At 24.7% G+C, this 25,069-nt stretch overlaps 1 protein-coding gene across 2 annotated transcripts; it reads left to right on the top strand.

Moving 5' to 3' along the window:
- Nucleotides 1-907: 907 nt before the first annotated feature.
- On the top strand, nucleotides 908-19,998 carry LOC103573640 (ATP-binding cassette subfamily G member 4). 2 transcript variants are annotated; one of them, XM_014444738.2, is made up of 9 exons: nucleotides 908-1,259; nucleotides 6,126-6,446; nucleotides 12,412-12,529; nucleotides 15,178-15,367; nucleotides 15,777-15,922; nucleotides 16,394-16,632; nucleotides 17,358-18,115; nucleotides 18,390-18,731; nucleotides 19,180-19,998. In XM_014444738.2, the coding sequence occupies exons 2-9, from the start codon at nucleotides 6,254-6,256 to the stop codon at nucleotides 19,336-19,338; spliced, it is 2,145 nt and encodes a 714-aa protein (XP_014300224.1). In that variant the 5' UTR covers nucleotides 908-1,259; nucleotides 6,126-6,253; the 3' UTR covers nucleotides 19,339-19,998. The 2 variants fall into 2 exon arrangements, with proteins under 2 accessions (XP_014300224.1, XP_008551030.1); XM_008552808.3 differs by lacking the exon at nucleotides 908-1,259 and adding an exon at nucleotides 5,570-5,906.
- The last annotated feature ends 5,071 nt before the right edge of the window (nucleotides 19,999-25,069 follow it).

Below are 25,069 nucleotides of genomic sequence, written 5' to 3'. Positions count from 1 at the left end.
TAGTTTTAAATTTTCGCGCATGCGCATTTCGGGTTAGTTTGCTATTTGAAATTTCCGCTTACGTCCCATTTACTTTTTGTCATTCCCGCTACGCTCAAATCACTATTGCTAAATGGACACTAGGCCACAGCCTATATTTTTTTAATGAATTTGAGGGATAAGAAAAAAAAAAAAAAATATTTATCGTAATAAATTAATTAAAGAAATTTTATTTCAGTTGAATAAATTATATTTTATTTATTCAAATTTACTTAATGTAATTTACAATACTATTTCATTTAATAAATATATTTAATTCTATAATTTCAAAGTTATCGCTATTGATTTTAATTTTTTTTCATATTTCGTTCATTTTTTATTTCACCCATACAAAATAATGGAATAAAGATGATAGTGAGTTCAGGTGATTCTGAATAAGCATGAGGTGAATTCATATTTTTATCAACATAAATGTCGCTATAAGTATATACTGATGAATAAAGTTGTTGTTGAATTTACATGTCGACGAATAAAGATGTTGCGTACCATTTTGAGTAGAGATGTTTTGAATGGTGTTGTATCTGTCCCAAAATAAAATGGCGAGAATATGATAAAAAAATATATTAATTTTAACAATTTTAACAAGCGCGTTTTTTTAAATTTTATTTCATAAATCATTTACTCTCATTAATAATTTTAAATTTGTCTGCTGCTACACACTTATTTAAAAATCTCCATTCTAAATTCAAATTTTTCCCGCCATTTATTACCGCTACCCACAATCGACAAAACCGCGCCCAATTACCATCTGATGACGCAGAACTACAATTACCGACCAAGTATCTAATGTTTACTGCTATCTGGTTTTATTTTATCTATTCTACTCTCATTCCACTTATTATTTATCTTTTCTTTCTCATTCTCACACAAACCATCTACTATCTAATCCGCCATAATTGTTTGGTTGTTTTCAAGGCGATTACTCATTACACCTAATCCATTATTCAGTAATAATGTTGTAAAAAAAAATATACATGTATATATATATATATTAAATAAATATATATAAATCGACTAGTAATCGTCTAGTAGATGATCAAGTGACGACTGACATCTAAGCTCATTATTTTTTAACCTGTCAGGTTTTTAGTAAATTTCAAGTGTTCATTTTTTTTTCTAATACCAAAAAATAATTTTTTATATTATAAATGATATATTTAATTATCATTAAAATTAATTAATTAATTATTGATGTCAGTCAAATTTGTACGAGAATAGTGGTAAGTTTTATTTTTGTTTTTTAATTTTAATTTTCAGTCTTTTGTATTTTCAATCCGTTACTGCTTATGATTAATGGAATAATTTGTATACATATATATTTATATATATGTATGTACATATATGTGAATGGTCAGGTTGAGGGTCTTTCTCTTTCTTCGCGAAAGTCAAGATCGCGTATTTATTTTACGGTCAATGATCAAACAACTGGTTCCCATTAGCGCGTCCTTTCACCGCGGGAACTTTTATTATTTTTAAATAAATTTAAAAATATATAAATTATATTTTTACATCTTAACAATTTGTCTTTAATTTACTCATATATATTATATATTAATTTATTATTTGAAAGAAACAGTTGTTATTTTTGTGACTGAAGAAATTTTAAAAATTTGATTTTCGCGGGAATTTAAATTTTAATATTTTTTAAGTAAATAAAAATATTATGGTAACTGTAGATTAGAAATAATTAATCTATAAGTTTAAAATATATATAATAATGTTAATAAAATAATTTTCTGTCATTAATAATTAAAATATAAATTTGATTATGTTTTAAAAATGAAAATTTTATTATGAATTTATTTTGACTTGGTAGAAAAACGAGTATTATTATTAATTTGGAATTAAAAAAACTTATTTAATTAAAAAATAATTTAAATAATGTAAAGTTATATTTTAATAATATAATAATAAACTAGAATATATAAGAACGTATTGCGATCTCGGACTCTGAACTTTGTGTCATCCACTTTTTTTTTTTATAATCATATTGATATAACTGGACAGTAATGTCAATAAACAATGTTATTATTATTAGTATAAATAATAATAATAAATAAAAAACAAAGAGAAAAGATTCATTTGAAACAATGAATAAATTTTTTTTAAATTTTAATGGATTTTAAAGTGAGGGATAAAAAAAATTAAGTTTTAATTTTTTGTAGTTGGAAAAAAATTTTTTAAATTATCCTACGATCTCAAAAGTCCTTCAGCATAATTTTATAATAATAATAATAATAATAATAATAATAATAATAATAATAATAATAATAATAATAATAATAATAATAATAATAATAAAAGTTGTAAAAAAAAAAGAAATTATTTATTTTGACATTGCAAAAGGCTGGAATATTTTATTTCATAGAATTATAGTGCAGATGATAACCTTTGGAATAATATTTTACGGGATGATAAAGACTGAATTAATTCTGACATTTTAATTTAATAATATTTATATTCATCAGTCTGTCAATATGACTCATTAACTGATTTTTATTATTTTATTTGTTTTTTTTTTTTTTTTTTATTACAAAAACAAATTATTTTTTATAAAACATAAAATTTATTTTGTCATAATATTTTTGTAAAAAATTAATTAGTGAAGTATAGGTTTTAAAAATACACAATCAAATGTTTTTTTTCCGTGCAATATCATAGAATTTTATTTCAACAGAAAATTTATTGATAAAAATTAAAAAAAAATTAATCGAGCGCTAAATTCAAATACCAGAAATTTTATTTAAATTCAATTAATAAATAAGACTCCAAAAAAAGGATTTCTTGGAATTTTGTTATATATACTACCTACATATTTAATCATCAATGATATATTTCTTTAAAATAATTATCAAAAATATTTAAATATAAAATTATTTTTAAAAATTTTTGAAAATTTTTTTACTTGACATTTAAATTCAAATTGCAGCCAAAATATCAATGATACAATAAATTTGTATAGGAACAATTTTACAGAAGATTAAATTTCCTAGAAATTTTATCTCATACATTTTTGTCATATCTTTAGTATTTAAGCCGTAATTTAAATTCCAAGATAAGTACAAAATTCAATTCCAATTCCTTTAAAAAAATTATTTTTTACAAAACAAATTTTCAAATTTTAATTGCAGCCGAACTATCAAAGTTACAATAAATTTGTATAGGAACAATTTTATAGAGAATTCAATTTCCTATAAATTTTATCTTATTTCTTTTTGTCATATCTTTAGTATTTAAGCCGTAATTTAAATTAAAGATAAGTATAAAATTTAATTTAATGAGTTTAAATGAAAATAAGTATAAAATTCAAATAAATGATTTTTTTTTTCAATTATTCGTAAAAAAAAAAAATTTATAATTCAAAATGAATTTATTTAAAATAAATTAATTTTTACTATTGTAATTATTATTTACTATTCGCAATGCGTTTACTATGACGTGTGTGATATATATGTATGATTTATTTATTTCGTCATATTATAATTAATGTTGTTAAATTTATTGTAATAAATTAAAAGTGTAATTTATATTTTCAATAATTAAAAATATTTAAAAATAAATAATTAGAAGAAAAAAAAAATTTTGCAACAAAATGAGATTAATAAAAATTGGAGGTTTTAATAAAAAAAAAAAATATCTCGCGTGGAATATTTAGCATGCGATATGTAGACACAGTGAAAATTAAAATGTCACATGCATATTTTAGGTACAGAAGTCAATTACGATATATATGTATGTATAGATATACAATGTAGTCTTTATAGTACATATATATAATAATGATACGTTGTAATAGATAACTCAAGGTCTAAAAGTAAACTTGTCTATGATGAGTGTCCAGAAGTGTTTGAATTTTAGTTTGAATTTAAAAAATAGTTTTGCATACAATTGGATTTTTTCAAACGATCAATTTTCTGGTTTTTTTATGAGTAATCAGTTCATAGAATTTTTATTGACGATTGTGTAATTTTTTCATTGATATTCGTGGCGTCTAATGATTTTTTTTTTTTTTATAGAAAACATCTTCAATTATTTAAAAATGGAACGTGAATTTTTTAAATAAATCAGTTCTTATTTCTAGTGGTGGTAATTTAGACAATATTGAAAATAAGGATAACTTTGAATTACTGTAAAGGAAATTTAATTTTTGTAGATTTTGGAGTCTATAAAAAATTTTGAAAATCGAGAGTTTAGAGGTATGAAGTTTTGAGTGGAAATTAGGCAGTTTTTTTTAATTATTTAATTGGTTTAATGATGATAACTTTTGAAGGATTGATTTTATGGTAATTATTGTTGAGATGAAAATTGAAGGAAATTAAATTCTCTTTACAATGACCACTAATGATGTACATTTATTTCAATTATTTTTCAAGATATAGCCGATCAAAGTTAAAACTCCAAATTTAGTTTTTCATCAGGCTTTCAATTATTATTTATTTTTACATTTTTACTTATATCTCATTAATTATTATATACAAGTACACATTATTTATGGTCATTAGAAAGGTAATTTAATTTCCTACAATTTTGATATCAATAAAAAATTTCATAGGGTCAATAGTTTTAAAGTTACCGCCATTTAAAGTCCGCAGAAAATTTCACTGTTACAAAAATGAATAAATCTGTTTAAATAACTGTAACTTTTAAACAATTAATTTTACACTAATTACCATAAAGACCAAAATTATAGAAAATTAAATTCCCTTTACAATGACCACTAATGATGTACATTTATTTCAATTATTTTTCAAGATATAGCCGATCAAAGTTAGAACTCCAAATTTAGTTTTTCATCAGGCTTTCAATTATTATTTATTTTTACATTTTTACTTATATCTCATTAATTATTATATACAAGTACACATCATTTATGGTCATTAGAAAGGTAATTTAATTTCCTACAATTTTGATATCAATAAAAAATTTCATAGGGTCAATAGTTTTAAAGTTACCGCCACTTAAAGTCCGTAGAAAATTTCACTGTCACAAATAAGTAAATCTGTCAAAATTAATGTAATTTTTAATCAATTAATTTTACACTAATTACCACAAAGACCAAAATTACAGAAAATTAAATTCCCTCTTCTCAACTCACCTCAAACATCCAGTTTTCTCAATTACCTTCACAAAATCATCTAAACTCCAAACTAATGAGTCTCTCCCCTCAAATTACACTCAAAAAATTTAATTAAAAAAAAAAAAAACACTAATTATCCAATCCCAGACATCAGCAAAAAACCAAAGCAAAAAATTTTCTAAATGTCAATAATTATAAATAATAATAAATTCGACTTTGAACAAATTTTATTTCTCATTTTATTTTTATTCGCAATTTATATACATTTTATTAAATAATGGCAGATAATACATACATAAAACATATGTACATATATATATTTACACAAATACATACATAAACCGCGAGCTGATCATTAAAATATAATCCGCGAGTCAGATCGATGGTCAACGGTGACGGCCGTCTTGTATCCAACTCTTACTGTTAATATCTCCTGGTATTTCTTTACCTCAAACTCAGCTCTTTATGCTGTCCGACAGTTAAATCCCTCAGTCTTTACTTCAGTTTTCAGTCCGTCTTCAGACGCGAAGCATTAAACCTCGTAGTAATCGAGCGCTCCGTGCGTTCGCTCTGCTAACTAAATTAACAAGATTAATTAATTAATCAATAAATTAATTAATTAATGTGTCTCACTAGTTTAATTAACAGAATCATCTTCACATATTTGTTTTATCATAAATGTGAATTGTGAAATTCCTTAATCATAATATTTAATTAAAGTTATGATTAAATTGTTAATTACTTTTTTACGTCACGACGGACTTTTTTTAACGAGTGATTTTTAAATAATGTAAGATTTTTTTTTTAATTAATTAATTAACTATTAATTGTTTTTTGTTATGGAATTTGATTTGAAAATTTTACTTAAATTGAATTAAATTTAAATTTTAAAAACTGTTATAATTTTTTTTAGTAATTATGTAAAGAGTTCGAAGGTCTTTGATGACTTGTTCGTTTACATAGACGTCAATTTAATGATAAAAAGAAAAAAAATATTTATTTGTTGCAGGTGGTTGAGCTTCTCGATGATTCGAGTACGTCAGTGATCACAAATCATTTTTTAATTAAAGAAAAAATTTATTTTTCAAAATACTGAGGATTTTTTTTGTTGGATTTATTGAGATCTAAGTTTAAAAAATGAAGTTAGAGGGCAACAGTTCGAGGGATGATGACGCCAATGGAATTTTAATGCAACCGAGAAAGGGTTCGGTTGTCAGAGTTCAGATTGTGCCGATTCAGCCGAAAACTATAACGCATTTACCGAAAAGACCACCAGTTGATCTCGCGTTTACGGATTTAACTTACAAAGTCAGAGAGGGACGCAAAGGAAGTAAGTGGAAATTATGTATATTTATTATATTAATAATGATGATAAGAAAAATTTTGAGCTTTTGGATGATTAATAGATTTGGCGCGAATCCGCGGCTAATTTAAAAGGCATGAGTGCAACCTAAAAAAAGACGATTTTTGGGAATTTTTTTTAAGAAAACTATTGTAGGGAATATTTTGATATTTTGAGGATATATTTGGGGATATATAATAAATATATGATAAAATTTTTGAACGAAAATATTTAAAATTTGATGAGTTATGAACAATTTCCTGGGGCTCCAAAAAAGTACTGAAGTTAACAGACGTCTAATTTTTGAATTTTTATAAAAATGATAAATTTGGAAAAAAAAAATATTTCAAAAAAATGCATGTGTAGTTTTTTCAATTTCCTATATGTGCATTTTTTTATTTTTTTATTTTTTTGTAAATTGTATTGTTGAAAAAAAAAAATTCAAACTTTTTAATTGCGTCCTAACTTTAGAATCTTAAAAATTCCCCCACTTCTGCAGTGATAGCGACCTACTCAGTACCGGAAATAAAAAAAAAGAAAAAGTTTATTAAACTAGAAGATATTTTCCGTAGCATGACCCTCGGGCTAAGAAAAAAAATAAAATTTGATAAAATGGCGGGGTTTTTAAAAAAAAAAATTTTAATTTCGCGCGAAAATTTGATTTTTAGCCCGCCAAAATTACAATTTCTATTCGAATGGAAAACTGGAGCTTCATACATGGAGAAAAATATAAAAAAATGCAATAAGAATCAAATTAATCAGATGGTAAAGTAGTTTACGAGTTGTTTCAATAAAAACTTTTAAAAAGTTTGTTTTGGTTTTTATTAAATTTATTTAATTATTCAAAAATGACTTCTGACGGGAACTTAAAACTTCTCTAGAGTACTCATAAAATATTCCTCAGGCCTCAGAATAAAAACGGCCGTTTAAAAAAAAATTAAACACGATCTACTGATTAAAAAAACTTTCCTTTGTATTTTAATTTAAATTTCCACCCCTCAGAATTAAAAAAAAATAAACTTATTGCCCTGAAATATTTAAATAAATACATAAATTATTACAATCCCATAGTTTAAAAAGGCAAAAAAAATCTAAATAATTTATTTTAATTAATAAAAAAAAGTTTTATTTATTTAAAACTAATAAATTTTTTTTTTAATGACCGATAATCTAGTACAGTTACCTGACGGTCTTACATTATCTTCTCATCATAAATATGAATGGATACATGTAATTTATAGTTAGAGACAAAATAATCTTACCTAATCCTTGTGTTACTTCATTCACGAATCGCAATAACTCAGATACTTTAACATTCAATAAATTTTTCTGTGTTTTCATTCATCAAAAAAATTAAACTTTTAAACGGCTTTAATTTTTTTTTTTCAAGTGATTAAAAAATTTATTGAAGTCGAGATTAAAAAATAGTAATGACAAAAAAAAGTCACTGACATATTTGATAATCGCAATGATTAAAATTTTATTTTAAAAATAATGAACTCTGATCTCAGTCTTTATCAAAATTGATAAATTTAATTCTCACATACTATTCATATATTTTTTTTTTTTTATTAGAATACAATGAAAATATTCATATCTTTTAATAATGATAATAATAATAATAATAATAATAATAATAATTATTATTATTATTATTATTATTATTATTATTATTATTATTTTTAAATTACTGACTACTAAATTTCTATCACTCATTAAAAAAATTCTACTAGAGCTAAAAATACTTTCTATCATTAGAAAGTCAGTTTTAAAAAATATCAAAAAATATATATGTATTTAAATATATAATATAAAATTTCCATCAAAAACAACAACGAAAAAATACAATGAAATTTTTCGTTTAATAAAAAAAAAGTTCAGACTTGAAAAATAAAATTTTGTAAATTTTAATCAGCAGCACATTTTTTAAATTTAAAAATATTTTGTTGATATTTTAACCTTGAAAACTTGAAATTTAAAAAAAATTTTATATTTACGTCGACACAATTTTTTTTATCTAGATCTAAAACTTGTTGCTCTTTCAAATAAAATACGCATTGAAACAGAAACAGGTTTTCCGATGACATTGACCACAGTGAAAGTGTTCTATTCTGTTATATATTACTAGAGCATATGATAATAATTTTTGAAAAAAATTTTATTATAGAATACGGTCGTTATTTTTCAAAAATTGCGCAATTTTTTTTTTTCATATAATATATACATTTTTTTGATACGTGCTCGTTCATAGATTGATATGGAGTGAAGTAGATACGCAAATGACGGAAGTAAATACGCCCTCTTCTTATATATTTTAAATGCATCGCTAAGTTATGTCACGGATACTTTCTTGTTTTAAAAACATTTACATATGCAAGTTTAATTTGCTAAACACCAGTAGTACTCTTTAAATAATCTTGTTCAATTTAACATAGTTTACATAACTAACATATCTCGAGTGTCTACACAATTGCGAACAAATATTTGACTACATTTTTTTATTTAAATTCAATTCCCAGTTTAAATATTTTCATATTTTAATTTTTAGTATTTATTTAGAAAATAGTTATGAGAAGAAATTAAATTTCAAATAAAAATTATTCAAATATTTTTTTATTTCCCGCGGAAATTAAAGAAAAGAATTTTGTGTTTGCCGCACGAGCCTAAGGCGCGTGATACCACCAGGAAGTTATTTTTAGAATTTTTATTGCATGATTGGTTTAAAAAAAATTCTTAGATGGCAGCATAGTAAATAGAATTTTTTGGCGGGAAATTAAAAAAAAATTTTCACTCCAAATTTTTCAAATAATTTTTTTTTATTTTTAATTCATTTGTTAGACAATTTTTGTATTTAATGTCAAATTTAAATAAATTTTGATATTTTGTTGATGAAATTCAAAAATTTCATAGAATTTTCTGCATAAGCCAAAGGCGAGTGCTGCCAACAAATTCCAACTTTGCGTAATTTCGACACCAATTAAGCAATTTTCATTGAAAAAAATTTTTTTTATCTTCTTTAGACCTTTGGCGAATTATTTTTAAACGTCTAAATAAAAAAAATTTTTACTAGTAATGCAGGCAATTTTTTTCAATACAAGTAATAAGAAAATTAAAGAAACAATTTTTAAATTAGCCGCACCAGCCTAAGGCGCGTGCTACCATTAAGAAGTTATTATTAGTACTTTTACTACATGATTAATTTTAAAAAATATTTTCAGATGGCGGCATAGTAAATAAAATTACTTTGGCGGAAATTTTCAAAAAAGTTTTCCCTCCAAATTTTATAAATACATTTTTTTTTCTTTCCCATTCAAATATTAATGGATTTTTATCCTTAGCATCAAATGTAAATAAATTTTGACATTTGGTTGATAAAATTCAACAATTTCATAAAGTTTGCTTCAGAAGCTAAAGGCGAGTGCTGCCAACAAACTTAAACTTTGCGTAATTCCTACAATAATTAACCAATTTTTATAGAAAAAAATTTTTTTATCATTTTCAGACCTTCGGGAAATTATTTTTAAGCGTTTTAATAAAAAAAAAAATTTTATTAGTAGTCACGCAGGTGATTTTTTATACGCGAGTAATAATACGTTTCATAAGACTTGAGATGATTTGCCGCTGATTTTAAATTTAAAATATATTTTATAAATTGTTTAAACAAAAGTGAGTGAGTAAAAAATTAATGACTAGTTATTTAACTAGTAATTAACTAGTTAAAAAACAGGTTTATCGATTTTTTTTATTTATTTTGTTCGTATAAAATTAAATTAATTTGCAGCTAAAAAATGTCAAACGAACGAAACGAAAAATATTGCAAAATAATTGTATTTTAATTTACTAGTGATATGACAGATAAGTCAAATAAATAAATTAAAAATTTAAAAAAAAAGAAAAAAAAATATCGACTGTTAGTAATATAGCGTGATAGATTGAACGCACGATTGTTATTGCAACATGACAAACTAGTAAATGTTAATAACTGTAATTTTTTATTTTTCTTTTATTATTATTTTATGAGTTAGAATATTTGTAACAGCTTTTAAATATTTAAATGAAATATAAATTTTAAAATAATAAAAATAAATAATAAATAATTAGCTAATTGTGCAAGTACCGTAATATTTTACAATTATTGACTTTTATGTAGATGAATTAAGTCGTAAAATTGCTGAACGTTGTCGTCATCGCAAAAGATCATTTTTTATGCATCTACTGTGTGGATTTCAAAATTTTATTTTTAAATATAAAATAAAAATTAAATTTTATTATTACGATATATACAACTTCTTTGCCATTGACCCGATGAATATATATATATATATATATATATATATATATATATATATATATATATGTGTAAATTAATGGTCCCACTAGAGTAATAAAAATTTTTTGCAACCTTTACTTAAATTTGATTGGCAATATTTTTAAAAATATAAGAGATAGTAGATATTTTATTTGATTTATGAAACTGAAATTAAATTTCTTAATTTTAGTACTAATGGTAATTAGTGTAAAATTAATTGATTAAAAGTTACATTAATTTTGACAGATTTATTTATTTGTGACAGTGAAATTTTTCTACGGACTTTAAATGGCGGTAACTTTAAAACTATTGACCCTATGAAATTTTTTATTGATATCAAAATTGTAGGAAATTAATTTACCTTTCTAATGACCATAAATGATGTGTACTTGTATATAATAATTAATGAGATATAAGTAAAAATGTAAAAATAAATAATAATTGAAAGCCTGATGAAAAACTAAATTTGGAGTTCTAACTTTGATCGGCTATATCTTGAAAAATAATTGAAATAAATGTACATCATTAGTGGTCATTGTAAAGGGAATTTAATTTCCTTCAATTTTCATCTCAACAATAATTACCATAAAATCAATCCTTCAAAAGTTATCATCATTAAACCAATTAAATAATTTTAAAAAACTGCCTACTTTCCACTCAAAACTTCATACCTCTAAAGTCTCAACTTTTAAAATTTCTTATCGACATCAAAGTCATACAAAATTAAATTTCCATTACAGTAATCACAAGTTACATTTCCCTATCTCAAATAGTCAACGATAACGCTCATCAAAATTCATTATTTTTCTAATCAAATAAATTATCAATAATAACAATAATTTATTTTTTTCTTTTCAATATTTATTTAAAAAAAGATTGATCATAAGACCTCGAGTACTCGATAGTAAATGCGGTCAGGGCTCGCATATTTACAATAGTCATTACAATGTAGTTTGGCAATCGCCCGAGGGCTGATTATTTCTTTCAACAAATTAACTTTCTTTCCCTATTTCATATCCATTTATTATTTAATCCCATTACCCCCTCCCATTATACTACATGAATATATTGCGTATAAATAAATTAGCTGAAAAAAGAGCAAGAAATATATCAGAGACTGGCATAAGACCGGAATTACATTTGCGGTTCGTTGAATTGCGATAATCCTTAGCCAGAACTTTCCTACATTTCATTTAAACTGCAATATATTCATATATTTATGCGTAATATATTAACATAATATCTTCAAATAAATATATATAAATATCTATACATATACTATATATTACCTTGTTTAGACCTTAAACTTAAAATCAATTAAAAAAGATTTTTTTTTTATTAAAATATAAGATGCAAGTGAATGTTAACTAGGATTTATGAATAAATGGAGATACCTTGAAATTTAAAAAAAATTATTGCAAAATTGCGGTCAGTTTTTTTTTTTAAGTACTCAAATGTTTCTAGATCCTATGAGTCATAGAAAATTTATTTAATGTCATGATTTTATTTATGGTTTTTTTTTTTTTTTTTTTTTGTTTTTTTTTTTTTTAATATTGATAAGGATTTTATATAATTATTTAAATGTCAGTTATAAAAAATTTTTTTTTTTTTGGTTTTAATGAATTTTTTAAATTTTTTTTAAAGATGAGAAGACAATTCTCAAATCTGTCAGTGGGAGATTAAGATCCGGCGAACTTACGGCAATAATGGGACCGTCTGGCGCTGGAAAATCAACTTTACTTAATATTCTTACTGGATACAAGTAAGTTTTTTTTTTATATAAATATTTATTCAGAAATTTTTTTATTACAAAAAAAAAAAAAAAATAATAATCCTAGACTGGTCAGTTTGTTGATTATGGAATTTTTGTCTTCTAAAAATTTAAAAAAAAAAATTGAGTTTAATTTTTGTTTAATTTTAAGATAGTTCATTTAACAGTAGATAAGTTTTTTAAAAAAATGGTAAGAACCGTTTCCAAGATATTCAGAAAACTACATTTTTTTTTTTATACTCGGTAGATCTCCGGCATGTTAATCATGAACTTTTTGATTGTTAATATCTCGTTTTACAATCCGTGAAAAAATTTCGTTTTTTTTTTTTTTTCATTAAATATTAGACATTTTTGTTAATCTCATGTTTTAATTTCATCGCATTCCTAAGAAAAGTCGGTGTGCGAGTGAACTACCTTAATCACAGCCTCATTAAAAAATTGTAAAAAATCAATAATTATTTTCTTAAAGTATCGGGTCATTTTTTGTAGATAAAAAATAAATAATTTATAGATAAAATTGATAAAAGATAAGAATAAATTTTTTTTTTATTGATATTAAAGAATTTGTAATTTTTAAAAATTCAAAGTCCAAATAAATTAATGTATTAATTATAATATATATATATATATATATGATATATGTAATTATATATAAATTTCTTGTTTATATAAAAAATAAAAAAAGTAATATAATAAAATAAAATAAAATATTATTGTTATGGAATTTATAAACTAACAATTACGTCAATAACGGACAACAAGTCGCGATTTCCGGTTGTATACTAAACGGGAAATGATACGACGATAAAACAATGTACTAAAGTTATTGCAATATATATTGTAATAATTATAAAATTTATTTATTTAGTTAAAAAAAAAATTAAAATAATTTAGGCGACAGTGAAATGGAAATTTTTTTTGAAAGTTGAGACCACTTTCAATCGGTAATTTTATGCAGACTATAGAAATGTTTTTTTTTTTTTTTTTGTTATATATATATATATTAAGGAATAAGGAAAAGTTTATATTTTAAATATGATAGTATAACTATATTAATGCAATAATTACGTTTTCTAATTTAACATTACGTCAGTTTATTACGTTTAACAATTACATTAGTCATTATGCTGTAATTATTAATTATTAATTATTTAATTTATTTTTTTTTTTGTCATCAAATTCCGTAAGATAATTTTATTAATTAATTTAGTAATCTTTTTTGTTATTTAAATTACCTGAGTTATTAAAAAATTCTTTATTAATCAATTAATTGATTATTTATCTAATTAATTCAATTTTTTTTATCAAATTGCACTAAAAAAATTTACTAATAAAGTAATTTATTGCTAATAATTAATAATCTACTCAAATATAATTGTTAATTATTTCAATATTGAATAATAAAATTTCTCAATAATTAATTAATTAATTATCAATACTTCATTAAGTATTTTTTTTTAATTAATATGATATAAAAGTGATTAGAAACAAATAATTTTTACGGTAATTTCATAATTCAAAGCTGATTTATTTAAAATTTTAAATTTCCCGTACAATTAATTTTTTCGCGGGCTTTATTTAAATTTGACAATTATCTAAATTAAAAAATAAATCAGATCTGGACAACTCATTAGATCAACATACACATCTAAATTCTAGATCAATAGATCTATCAAGATCTTAGATCTTAAATATTTTTTAAATTTTCTTCTATTAGCCGCCAAAAATATTTTTCAACATTTGAATTTTTAATTCTTACTGAAATAAAAAAATTTAGACCTAAAATCTGATAAATTTTCACTTAAAATTTAATTTTTTTTTTTTAATAGATCTACAGTAAGTTCTAGATCTTTTTAGATCAAATTTTTGTTCTTAGATCCCAGAATTATTAAAAAAATTTCATACGTCACAACTTTCGAATTTCCGCTTCTCTAGCTGTGATCTCTATAGATCATAGATCTTAACAAAAAAAAATTCATCATGTAGATCTAGATCATAGGTCATAATTTTTTTTCCCGCCAATTAATTAATTTTTAAATTCTTTCATTTTTTCTTTTCATTTAAAAATTATTTGCAATACAAAATTTTGATTTCAATTCAAATTTTTAAAATAAAAAAATAAAAATGATAAATAAAAAAAAAATGTAATTAGTATTCAACAACAAGGGCTTCCTAGTTTAATTTATTGCACGTAGATCTATAGGTCAACTACACGGTGTCAAGGCAATATATATGTATATATATTTATCGAATGTCATGGCTTTTTCCTTATATATATACGTATACATATATATGAATATTACGTTGGATAAATTCAAGGATGAAATTAAACTAAAATCAACAAGAAAATTTAAAAAACCCGCGAAAGTTTAAACAACCGGTTTTTTGTTTAAAAATAATTATTTAAAATTTTCTTGTAACAACAACAAATAAGTAAAATAAAAATTTTCAAGAGCAAAGGTCACTTTTTAAGTCATTGACTTTACCTTCGGATATTTTTAATCATTTATTGAAACCGGTTTTTTGACTTTAGAATGTCAGGTTAATTTTTATTTTCCACTGGACCTTGATAAAAATGAAAATAAATATGTTTTTATAGAAGTTATTTATTTATTTACGTTTATGGTTTCGTTTTATAGATCTTCAGGAATGGAAGGCAGTATAACGATGAATGGAAATGAGAGAAATTTAAGCACATTTAGAAAATTATCAGCTTACATTATGCAAGATAATCAATTACATGGAAATCTTACCGTTGAAGAAGCTATGAAAGTGGCAGCTAGTTTAAAATTGAGCAGTAAAATTGACAAAGCAGAAAAAGAAGAACTTGTACGTTAATTTTTATTCTTATTTAAAAATTTAAATTTTAAATTTCCCGCTATGAAAATTTTAAATTTTTAATTTCCCGCCATAAAAATTTTTAATTTTTGAAAAAAAGAAATTATTGTCGGTTCGGTTTTTGAATATCGAATTTTCATTAGATCTCGTCTGAAGTCCTGGGAAAAAAATTTCCTTTACTCCTATATGCTAAAGTTTTTCCAAAAAATTTTCCTGATACCCCGAGGCCTCCAAAAATTTTACGCCTTGATTTTTATCAAAATTTTTATTCTCAGAATTTAATTTTCAAAAAATTTATAGAAAAAAGAAAATTCGCGGGAAATAAAAATTTAAATAATTATTATGATTGGAAATTAATTTTCAGTAATTAATTAATAAATTTTGTTTGAAAAAAATACAGATCCAAGAGATCCTTGAAACACTCGGATTGGCAGAGCATCGTCGCACAATGACCTCGAACTTGAGTGGAGGACAGAAAAAACGTTTATCCATCGCATTGGAACTGGTTAACAACCCTCCAATAATGTTCTTCGATGAGCCTACGAGGTAATCAACTTTACCCGCTAAATTAAATTCTTTCATTCGTCTCAAGGACCAAAATTTTTATTCAAATCCTCTCATTAAAATATCCATCATACAGAAGTATCCTTAAATCAAATTCAAATATTTTCATTTTTATCTCTCTTGCATATATATACAAATTTTAAAATAAACTTTTGAGGTCATGAGTCACGATTATTGTTTGTAACAAAGAAAATATAAATAAAAAAAAAATTTTAATATAATTTAAAAGTAAAAGTATATTTACTATTGTACAGCTTAAGAACTTTGAGAGAAAGCGATGATTCATTTGTGCTGATTCTCTACTATCTTATCTTCACTTTCACATATTCAATTATTTTTATTTAAATATATATACTACAACAATTTTTTTTGTTAAATAAAAAATGAATAAAAAAAATTCTGATAAATATTTTAAGTTACAAATTAAAAAAAAAAAAATGATTGATTTTACAGTGGCTTAGATTCATCATCGTGCTTCCAATGTATCTCATTATTAAAAACACTCGCTCGAGGTGGGAGGACAATTATATGCACGATACATCAGCCAAGTGCGAGATTATTTGAAATGTTCGATGCTCTCTACACTTTAGCTGAAGGCCAGTGTGTATATCAAGGTTCAACATCACAATTGGTACCGTTTTTACGTTATCAGGGACTTAATTGTCCCAGTTATCACAATCCGGCTTCATTTAGTAAGTCGATTATTTATTTATTTACTGTTATTTTTTTTTATTCTCTGAAATCTAACTCACGAATTTAAGTTTTAAATAAATTTATTAATTACTGGTAAAATGGTAAAAAAAAAGTTTTTTTATTTTTAAATTGGATGGAAGAAAAAAAAATTTTAAGGGTTACTTTTAAAAATTCATTTTTTTTAAGTTACAGTTCAAAATTTGAATTTAATTTTTAAAATTTAATTGAATTTTTAGTTAAATTCAAATGCAATAAAAATTAAATTTTTTAGTCGACTAAAAAATAATTAAAAATTTTCAAAGTTTACTTTTAAAAATACAATTTTTTAAAAAATTATAATCCAAAATTTTAATGGAGCTTAAAAAAAAAAATTTAATTTCTACTTAAAATATTTTCAAAATTTAAATGCAAGAAAAATGTAAATTTTTAAATAAAATCAACTAGTCAATTGAAATATTAATATAAAAATTTTTTTAATTTATTTTTAAGAAACTGTACATCAAAATTGTTTTTCAAAATTAAAATCAAAAATTTTAATTGAATTAAAAAAAAAATTGCTCTGTCTAAATAAAAGTCAAAATCCGAATTAAAGTCTCTTCCATTTAAAATTCAAACGAAAAAAAATGTAAAAAAATTCATAAGCTGGATTCGAACCGACGACCTTCTGTTCGCGCCTAAACCTAACCCACAAAACAAAAACTTATAATTAATAATTAAATTACAGTAATCGAAGTAGCCTGCGGCGAATATGGAGACAATATATCGACAATGGTGAACGCCATAAAAAATGGAAAGCACGACATCCGGGACGGCTACCCCTTCCCGGACTCAAAGTCCGATAACCTGAACAACGCGCACCAGGGCGTCAACGGCCTAACGAAGGACGAAAAATCCCCGGGCCTCCACGAGGTGATTCCCATAACCGACAAAAACGACGCCAGCAACATAAAAGAAAAATACCCCGAGAAGACCGAGAGCCTTAACCTAAAAGACAACCATCCCAATGGCGGCGTGATACCGACGTACGCGACCAACGACATTTCGAAGCACGAGTTGGTGATAACCGTCGACGAAAAGAAGGACAATATCGACGTAAACACTTCGTTGTTAGACGAAACGATGGTTCACACTCCCAAGAGATATCCGACCTCAGAGCTGACCCAGTTTTGGATCGTCTTGAAACGGACGTTGCTTTTCAGCCGTCGGGATTGGACGCTCATGTACCTCCGTCTTTTCGCTCACATTCTAGTGGGGTTACTTATCGGCGCACTTTACTATGACATCGGTAATGATGGTGGCAAAGTGCTGAGTAATTTAGGATTCTTATTCTTCAATATGTTGTTTCTGATGTACACATCAATGACTATTACGATATTGTCATTTCCGCTGGAGATGCCGGTTCTGATGAAAGAAAATTTCAACCGATGGTACTCATTAAAGTCATATTATTTAGCCATCACTATATCGGATCTTCCATTCCAGGTAATTATTATTATTTTAATTAATTATTTAATTAACCCTCGGCGGTCATTGAACTCTGGAACCTCAGGAAATTTTAAACTGCGATTATCTCGAAAACTATTGAGTTTTTTGAAAAAGTACAAGATACCTTTTTTGTAGAAAATTTAAAGCGCTACAAAAAAGATGTTTTACAATTTTTTGAAAAACTTGATATTTACGGAGATGTTTGCAAAAAACCAATCGGACTTTTTAATTGAAGGATGCCGGTTTAATTTTAATATAAATTTTTTTTCAGACAATTTTCTGTATGATGTACCTGTGCATCGTTTACTTCTTGACGAGTCAGCCGTTGGACGCAATGAGATTCAGTATGTTCGTGGGCGCTTGTTTGTTAATTTCATATGTCGCGCAGTCGGTGGGTTTGGTCGTTGGAGCCGCAATGAATGTACAAAATGGCGTCTTCCTGGCACCTGTGATGTCGGTTCCATTTTTGCTGTTCTCTGGGTTCTTTGTCAGCTTCGATGCGATACCCGTGTACTTGAGGTGGATCACGTATTTGAGTTACATCAGATATGGGTTCGAAGGCACTGCCTTGGCTACTTATGGATTCTCACGTTCTAAGCTCAAGTGTTTCCAGGTTAGATTTTTTTATTTATACTACTTTTGTGCCTCAAATATTTATTTTACGTTAAAATGTCATAAGACCTTTTTTGTAGGAAATTTAATTTTCTACAAAAAAGCTCCTTATCAATTTGTCTCTATTCCAACTCATTTTTCCAAAATTTAACTTTAAAGTAAACTTCAAAAAAATTGAATCGAAAAATAATGACAGATAAAAAGAATTATTGTTTAAAATTATTATCACGGCTTAAATATCAACTTTACACAAAAATTCAAAGATACCTTTTTTGTAGGAAATTTAATTCTCTACAAAAAAGTTCTTTATCATTTTTTCCTTATCTCCATTATTTTACTCACAATTTAAAATTTTAAAAAACCCTTCAAGTCTGGCGATTCAAATTTTGGCGCTTCGCGATTGAGGTGCGCAAAAAATAACAAAATATAAATTTTATTTTTTATTTCAGCCCTACTGTCACTTCAAGGAACCGACGACGACGCTCGAAGAACTCGACATGCTCGACGCTGACTTCACACTCGATATTCTCGCATTAATTTTAATTTTCCTGGTGCTAAGAATCGCGGCCTACTTATTCTTAAGATGGAAACTAAAAGCTGCTCGATAAAAAAAAAAATTATACTAAAATCGTACAATAATTTTTCTAAAAAAAAATTGTTAATTTTTATTGACTGTTTTTTTTTTCTTTAATCAAAAATATTTACAAAAATATTTTTGCGAGTATCGAAGTTCTTCAACGTGTAATTTTATCTGCTATTATAATTATTTATTAAATGATTTATTTTCCATTAAATTTAAGTTATTTTCTTACTGCATTTTTTCTTTTTTTTTTAATTTAAAATTTTATTGTTATCCTTTTAAAAAATTTTTTGTTAAATTCGATTAAAAATTCGCTGACGGCTGTGAGAATTTAATTATTTAAATAATTAAATTAAAGTGAAATTATTTTCAAAAAAATTTCGGTTATGAAAATTTAAAATAAAAAAAAAAATTAATAAATTAAGAAAAAATGCATGAGTTAAAAATATACGAGCTTATCTTGCCAGATAATCGTAATCGTAAATAATAATTTAATTATTATAATTGTTATTAATTAATATACTAATAAATAAACCAAATACTGTCGCGCGCAATTTAGATTTTAATAATTTTTTTTAAATAAACGGGAAATAGTATCGGTGCCTTACAAAAATTATAAATTGATTTTTTTAATTAATTAATTAATTAATTAAAAAAAAAGAAATTGTTATACATAATTATTATTTTATAATTAATATATTTTTTCCGTAGTTTATTTGGAAATAATTAATAAGATAATTAATATGTCGGATCGACGTTAATGGTCACTGTATTTTATATAAAAAAAATGTTTGTTATAAAATAAATAATTTTTTTTCGTAATGAATCTCTTTGTTATTTGCCTCATTATTAATTCTAATTAATTTGTTTTTTTTTTTTTAATATTAGAGCCGAAAAAGTTCATCTACATCTAAAAGTTTTGAAATTCGTACGAAATTAACATAACCTTCAAAATATTCGATTAACCGAATTAATTTGTCTGTTAATTGGCTTTAGATTTGGTCTAAAAATTGAGTTTTTTGAAGAAATGGCACTCGAAATTTTTTGGTATTGATAAATAAATGAAATTTGTATTTTTTACTGTCAACTGAAATTCTTTTTTTAATTTTGACTGGTGTGAAAATCTTTTTAAATTTTGGGTTAACGAAAATCGAATTTTTTGAAAGAAAATTTAAGGTTAGATCATTTTTTAGAGGTTATAGGGTTAAGGGTATTTTCAGACAGTGCCCCCACTGGGAAAAAATTTAAATTACTTTCAACTGTCATTATCGTATTAACACCGGGAAATTTTTTTAACATCGATAAAGAATATTTACACTGCTTCGGTATTGAAATTTAACACTTTTTTTTTTACATGGTATTCATTTCCTGTTTAATTGCACTCAGAATAAAAGCTAATTCTTGGGTAAAAAAATTTGATCTGATTTGAGTCGAATTAGATCATATTTAAACTTATTGGTCTGTTTTTAAATTTTATAAAAATTTTAAGCTGTTTTTTTTATCTAAGACGTTAAAGTAATAGGCAGTAAAAGTCTGGTCCTGGTCTGGATAAAAACAAAAGAAGGCAAAATATTTTTAAAAAAAATTCGATTTTGATTAAAATAGTACGGCAGAAAATTAATCAAATTTCACATGTTAATTAAATACAAATAAAAATTAAAATTAAATAGAAATAACTTAAAATTTGTATTTTATTTGAAACATGAAATTTTTCAACCCGGGTCATCAATAATTCTTAATAAAATTTACAAAGTTCAAAGTATCTCATCCAAGTATAGAATTAATTTCGCAAAAAAAAAAATTAACTTAAAAAAAAAATCATTAATAAATATTCAAATATTGTAATTTGATTTTTTTTTTTTTTATAAATATCCGTATGCACCGGATATATAATATATGAATTTTTAATTAATTAAATGACGTAATGGCAATAAAAAAAAAAAGAAAATTATAAATAACAATTACAATTCTGAAATAATCAGTTTCATGCGATCTCATAACAAGGAAAAAAAATAACACACACACACACACGCACATACTCTTATTTATTTATGAATTTATTTACTGTATTGAAATGAAGAAAATTCTTAAAACGTAATAGATTTTTTTTTAAACTATATGTATATATATAAGTATAATATCTATCGCCGCTGGCAATATATGTTAACAATCTCTATAGATAAGTCTGTCAGAATAAATCAGCATCAGCATCTGTTGCATTCTTAGAAGGATACTTATCTGTTGTATTCCACTCTATCATTTTAAACAACACAATTTAATATCTTTTTACTATCACTGAAATACTTCATTTCTATTCGCTACATTTACTGGCATAAATATATTTAACTCGGTAAATAATTGGCTGATCGATGAACCGAACTAACAATTTAGTAATAAAAATTAAATTTAAACTTTGAATTCCTTAGAAAATATAACGAAACTTGGGTTAGGTGCACGCCTTAAATTATTATTTAACGACCTAACCGTTGATCTGTGAGTTATATTTTTTTCGTTTATTTCTCTTTTACTTTACCTTCGCGAATTCGAGCCTAATGTATTATTATTATTTATGTTTCGCTTGTCATAAATTATAAATCATAAATTTTTTTTAAAATGTAGATTAGAAGAGAAACAAATTTTCTTCTTTCATTATTTACCTTTACAAAAATTGAAATAATAAAAAAAAATTATAATACCCTGGCTGATCCTAATTACAATAACTACCGTAATTTACCACAAAATACGGCAACTTACGGTAAAATTCAGCAATTAATCCTAATTTGAGACATTTTCATGGTGCAATACATGACTTTACGGTAAAGTAACGTAATCCCCGCAAATTTACAGTAAAAATTCCGCACCGTTGCCATAAATTGCTGTACTTTCACAGTAAACTCCCGTAATTTACTGCAATTTTTTCAAATACCGTAAATTACGTCTATTTACGGTAATTGTCGTAATTTGGATCTGCCAGGGTAATAATAATAATCCTACTTATGATAGTAATAATAATGATCATAATAATAATACTCTGGCTGATCCTAATTACCGCAACTACCGTAAGTTACCCAATTAAATCGTAATTTACCGCGAAATACGGCAACTTACGGTAAAATACAATAATTTACCCTAATTCGAGGCATTTTCATGGTGCAATACATGACTTTTCGGTAAAATAACGTACTCCCCGCAAATTTACAGTAAAAATTCCGCGCCGTTGCCGTAAATTACTGTACTTTTACAGTAAAATCTCGTAATTTACTGCAATCCTTTCAAATACCGTAAATTACGCTTATTTACGGTAATTTATGTAATTCCGATCTGCTAGGGTAATAATAATACCCTGGCTGATCCTAATTACGGTAACTACCGTAATTCGGCCAATTACATCATAATTTACCGCAAAATATGGCAACTTACGGTAAAATACAATAATTTACCCTAATTCGAGGCATTTTCATGGTGCAATACATGAATTTTCGGTGAAATAACGTACCCCTGCAAATTTACGGTAAAAATTCCGCGCCGTTGCCGTAAATTGCTGTACTTTCACAGTGGAATCCCGTAATTTACTGCAATTCTTTCAAATGCCATAAACTACACCTATTTACGGTAATTGCTGTAATTTGGATCTTCCAGGGTAATAATAATAATCCTACTTATGATAGTAATAATAATAATATCCTGGTGGATTCAAATTACGGTAAGTACCGTAATTTAACCCATTAGGCCGTAGCTTACCGCAAAATACGAGTTTCTACAGCAAATTTACTGGATTTTTAGGCAATTTACAGCAATAAAGGTAATTCATGGTATTTTACGGCAAATTATGGTAAAATATGGCAATAAAACCATAATTTCCAGAATTGTCGTAAGCATCGTATGTTTTTTCATTTTTACAAATTTACCTTGGTGGAAATTTTTCAGAATTTTCTCTGAAAAACTGACGAAGTCTTTAGAACTTTAGAACTAAGTTTTTTGAAGAAAATTTCGAAAAATTTCCACTAGGATACGGTGCAATACTTGACTTTACAGTAAAATACTACAGACTTGTCGCAATTTCGCTGTAAATTTCCATTCTTTCATCACAAACTTACGGAAAAAATACCATGCTTTTCACGTAAAAGCCGTAATTTACCTAATGCGTCCAAATGCCCTAAATTACATCTAATTACGGTAATTACCATAATTCAGAACCGCTAGGGTAATAATAAAAAAAAAATAATAATAATGATGATAGTGATTAACGGAAAAATTATGCATTTATAAAATAAATAAATAAGTTGATCATTTTAATATTTATTTAATCTTTGACATATTGATTTATCTAAAATACAAACTTTACACTTGAACATTGTCCTACTTTGTGGGCTATAGTATAATGTATTAATGAAAATAAATTAGTAATTAATTATATAAAGTGTTTGCATAAAATGTCCTCGAAAATAGAAATAAATTTATCTCTTAAAATGTTATTGACTTAATTTATTTCAGGGGCAAACAAAATTCATTTAGAAGACGATTAATTTGAAAAATGGACCGGGTATAAAAAAAAATTTTAGACTGACGCAGTAAATTATTTATTATATTTTTAAGATGTTTGTGTGTTAAGACGGTCAAGATCAAATATTGACGAGTACTTTCGGATGATTGATATGAGATCAGGTGAGATAGTTTTTTTAAATTTTATCAAAGACTTTTTTAAATGCGCGGCTAATTTGAATATTTAAATTAGTCTTAGGCAATTGAAGGAGTTTATCAGTCGTTATTTTGTTTTAAAATCAATCGGTAAAGTAGTTTACGAGTTGTCTCAATAAAAACTTTTGAAAATTTGGTTTTGGTTTTTATTATATTTATTTAATTATTCAAAAATGACTTGCACTGAGAAATTTATCGTAAATTTCAAGATCTTTTTACTTTTTCGTCGAATCTATTAGACTTATCAAAAAATGTCATAAGATCTTTTTTGTAGAAAATTTTATACGCTACAAATTATTTCTGATAAAGTTTTTCCAAATTCCCCATAGTTTTCTAGTTATTTACATTTTAATGACAAGCTCCAAAAAAGAAAAAAATGGTGTTCTGATCGATTTCAAAAGCTTGACATAAAAATGGAAATAACTAGAAAACATTGCGAAATTTTGAAAAACTTTATCAGATGTAATTTGTCGGGGATAAAATTGTCTACAAAAAAGGTTCTATGACATTTTGTCATAAGTCTGATAGTTTCGCTGGAAAAGTAAAAAGATCTCGAAATTTACTAGAAATTTGACTTCAAGCTTCAATAACTTTTGAACAGATGGATTTTTAAAAAAAATATAAGAGACTTTTTTTGTAGACAATTTTATTCTGAACAAATGACCTCTGATGAAGTTTTTTAAAATTTCGCATTGTTTTCTAGTTATTTACCTTTTAATGTCAAGCTTTTGAAATCGATCAGAACAATACTTTTTTCATGTATATATATATATATATATATATATATATATATATATATATATATATATATATATATATATATATATATATATATATATATATATATATATTGTGATTTTATAAATTTATTGTGATAATTAATTTTTTATCCACCCCTACAAATTTGAAATTTTTACCCGCGAAAATTTAAAAAATCAACCCTGAAAAATAATTTTAAAAAATTAATAAAAATCCTATTCTTAATAATTAAAAAAAAAAAAATATGACAAAATCCAGTACCTAAAAATATTATTTCCAGAAAAGTACAGAGAGTAAAAGCT

The sequence above is a fragment of the Microplitis demolitor genome, chromosome 9 (assembly GCF_026212275.2).
Source record: "Microplitis demolitor isolate Queensland-Clemson2020A chromosome 9, iyMicDemo2.1a, whole genome shotgun sequence".
NCBI classification, from domain to species: Eukaryota; Metazoa; Arthropoda; class Insecta; order Hymenoptera; family Braconidae; genus Microplitis; species Microplitis demolitor.
The sequence above is the reverse complement of the archived record's forward strand: the minus strand, read 5'-3'. Positions and strand labels throughout refer to the sequence as shown.

What these genes read in the sequence shown, in the direction of transcription:
- LOC103573640 (XM_014444738.2), top strand. Translation starts at nt 6,254, where the DNA reads ATGAAGTTAGAGGGCAACAGTTCGAGGGATGATGACGCCAATGGAATT. An exon ending in AAGCAGAAAAAGAAGAACTT is followed by an intron (nt 15,368 to 15,776) that starts GTACGTTAATTT and finishes AAAAAAATACAG; the next exon opens with ATCCAAGAGATCCTTGAAAC. An exon ending in TCACAATCCGGCTTCATTTA is followed by an intron (nt 16,633 to 17,357) that starts GTAAGTCGATTA and finishes ATTAAATTACAG; the next exon opens with TAATCGAAGTAGCCTGCGGC.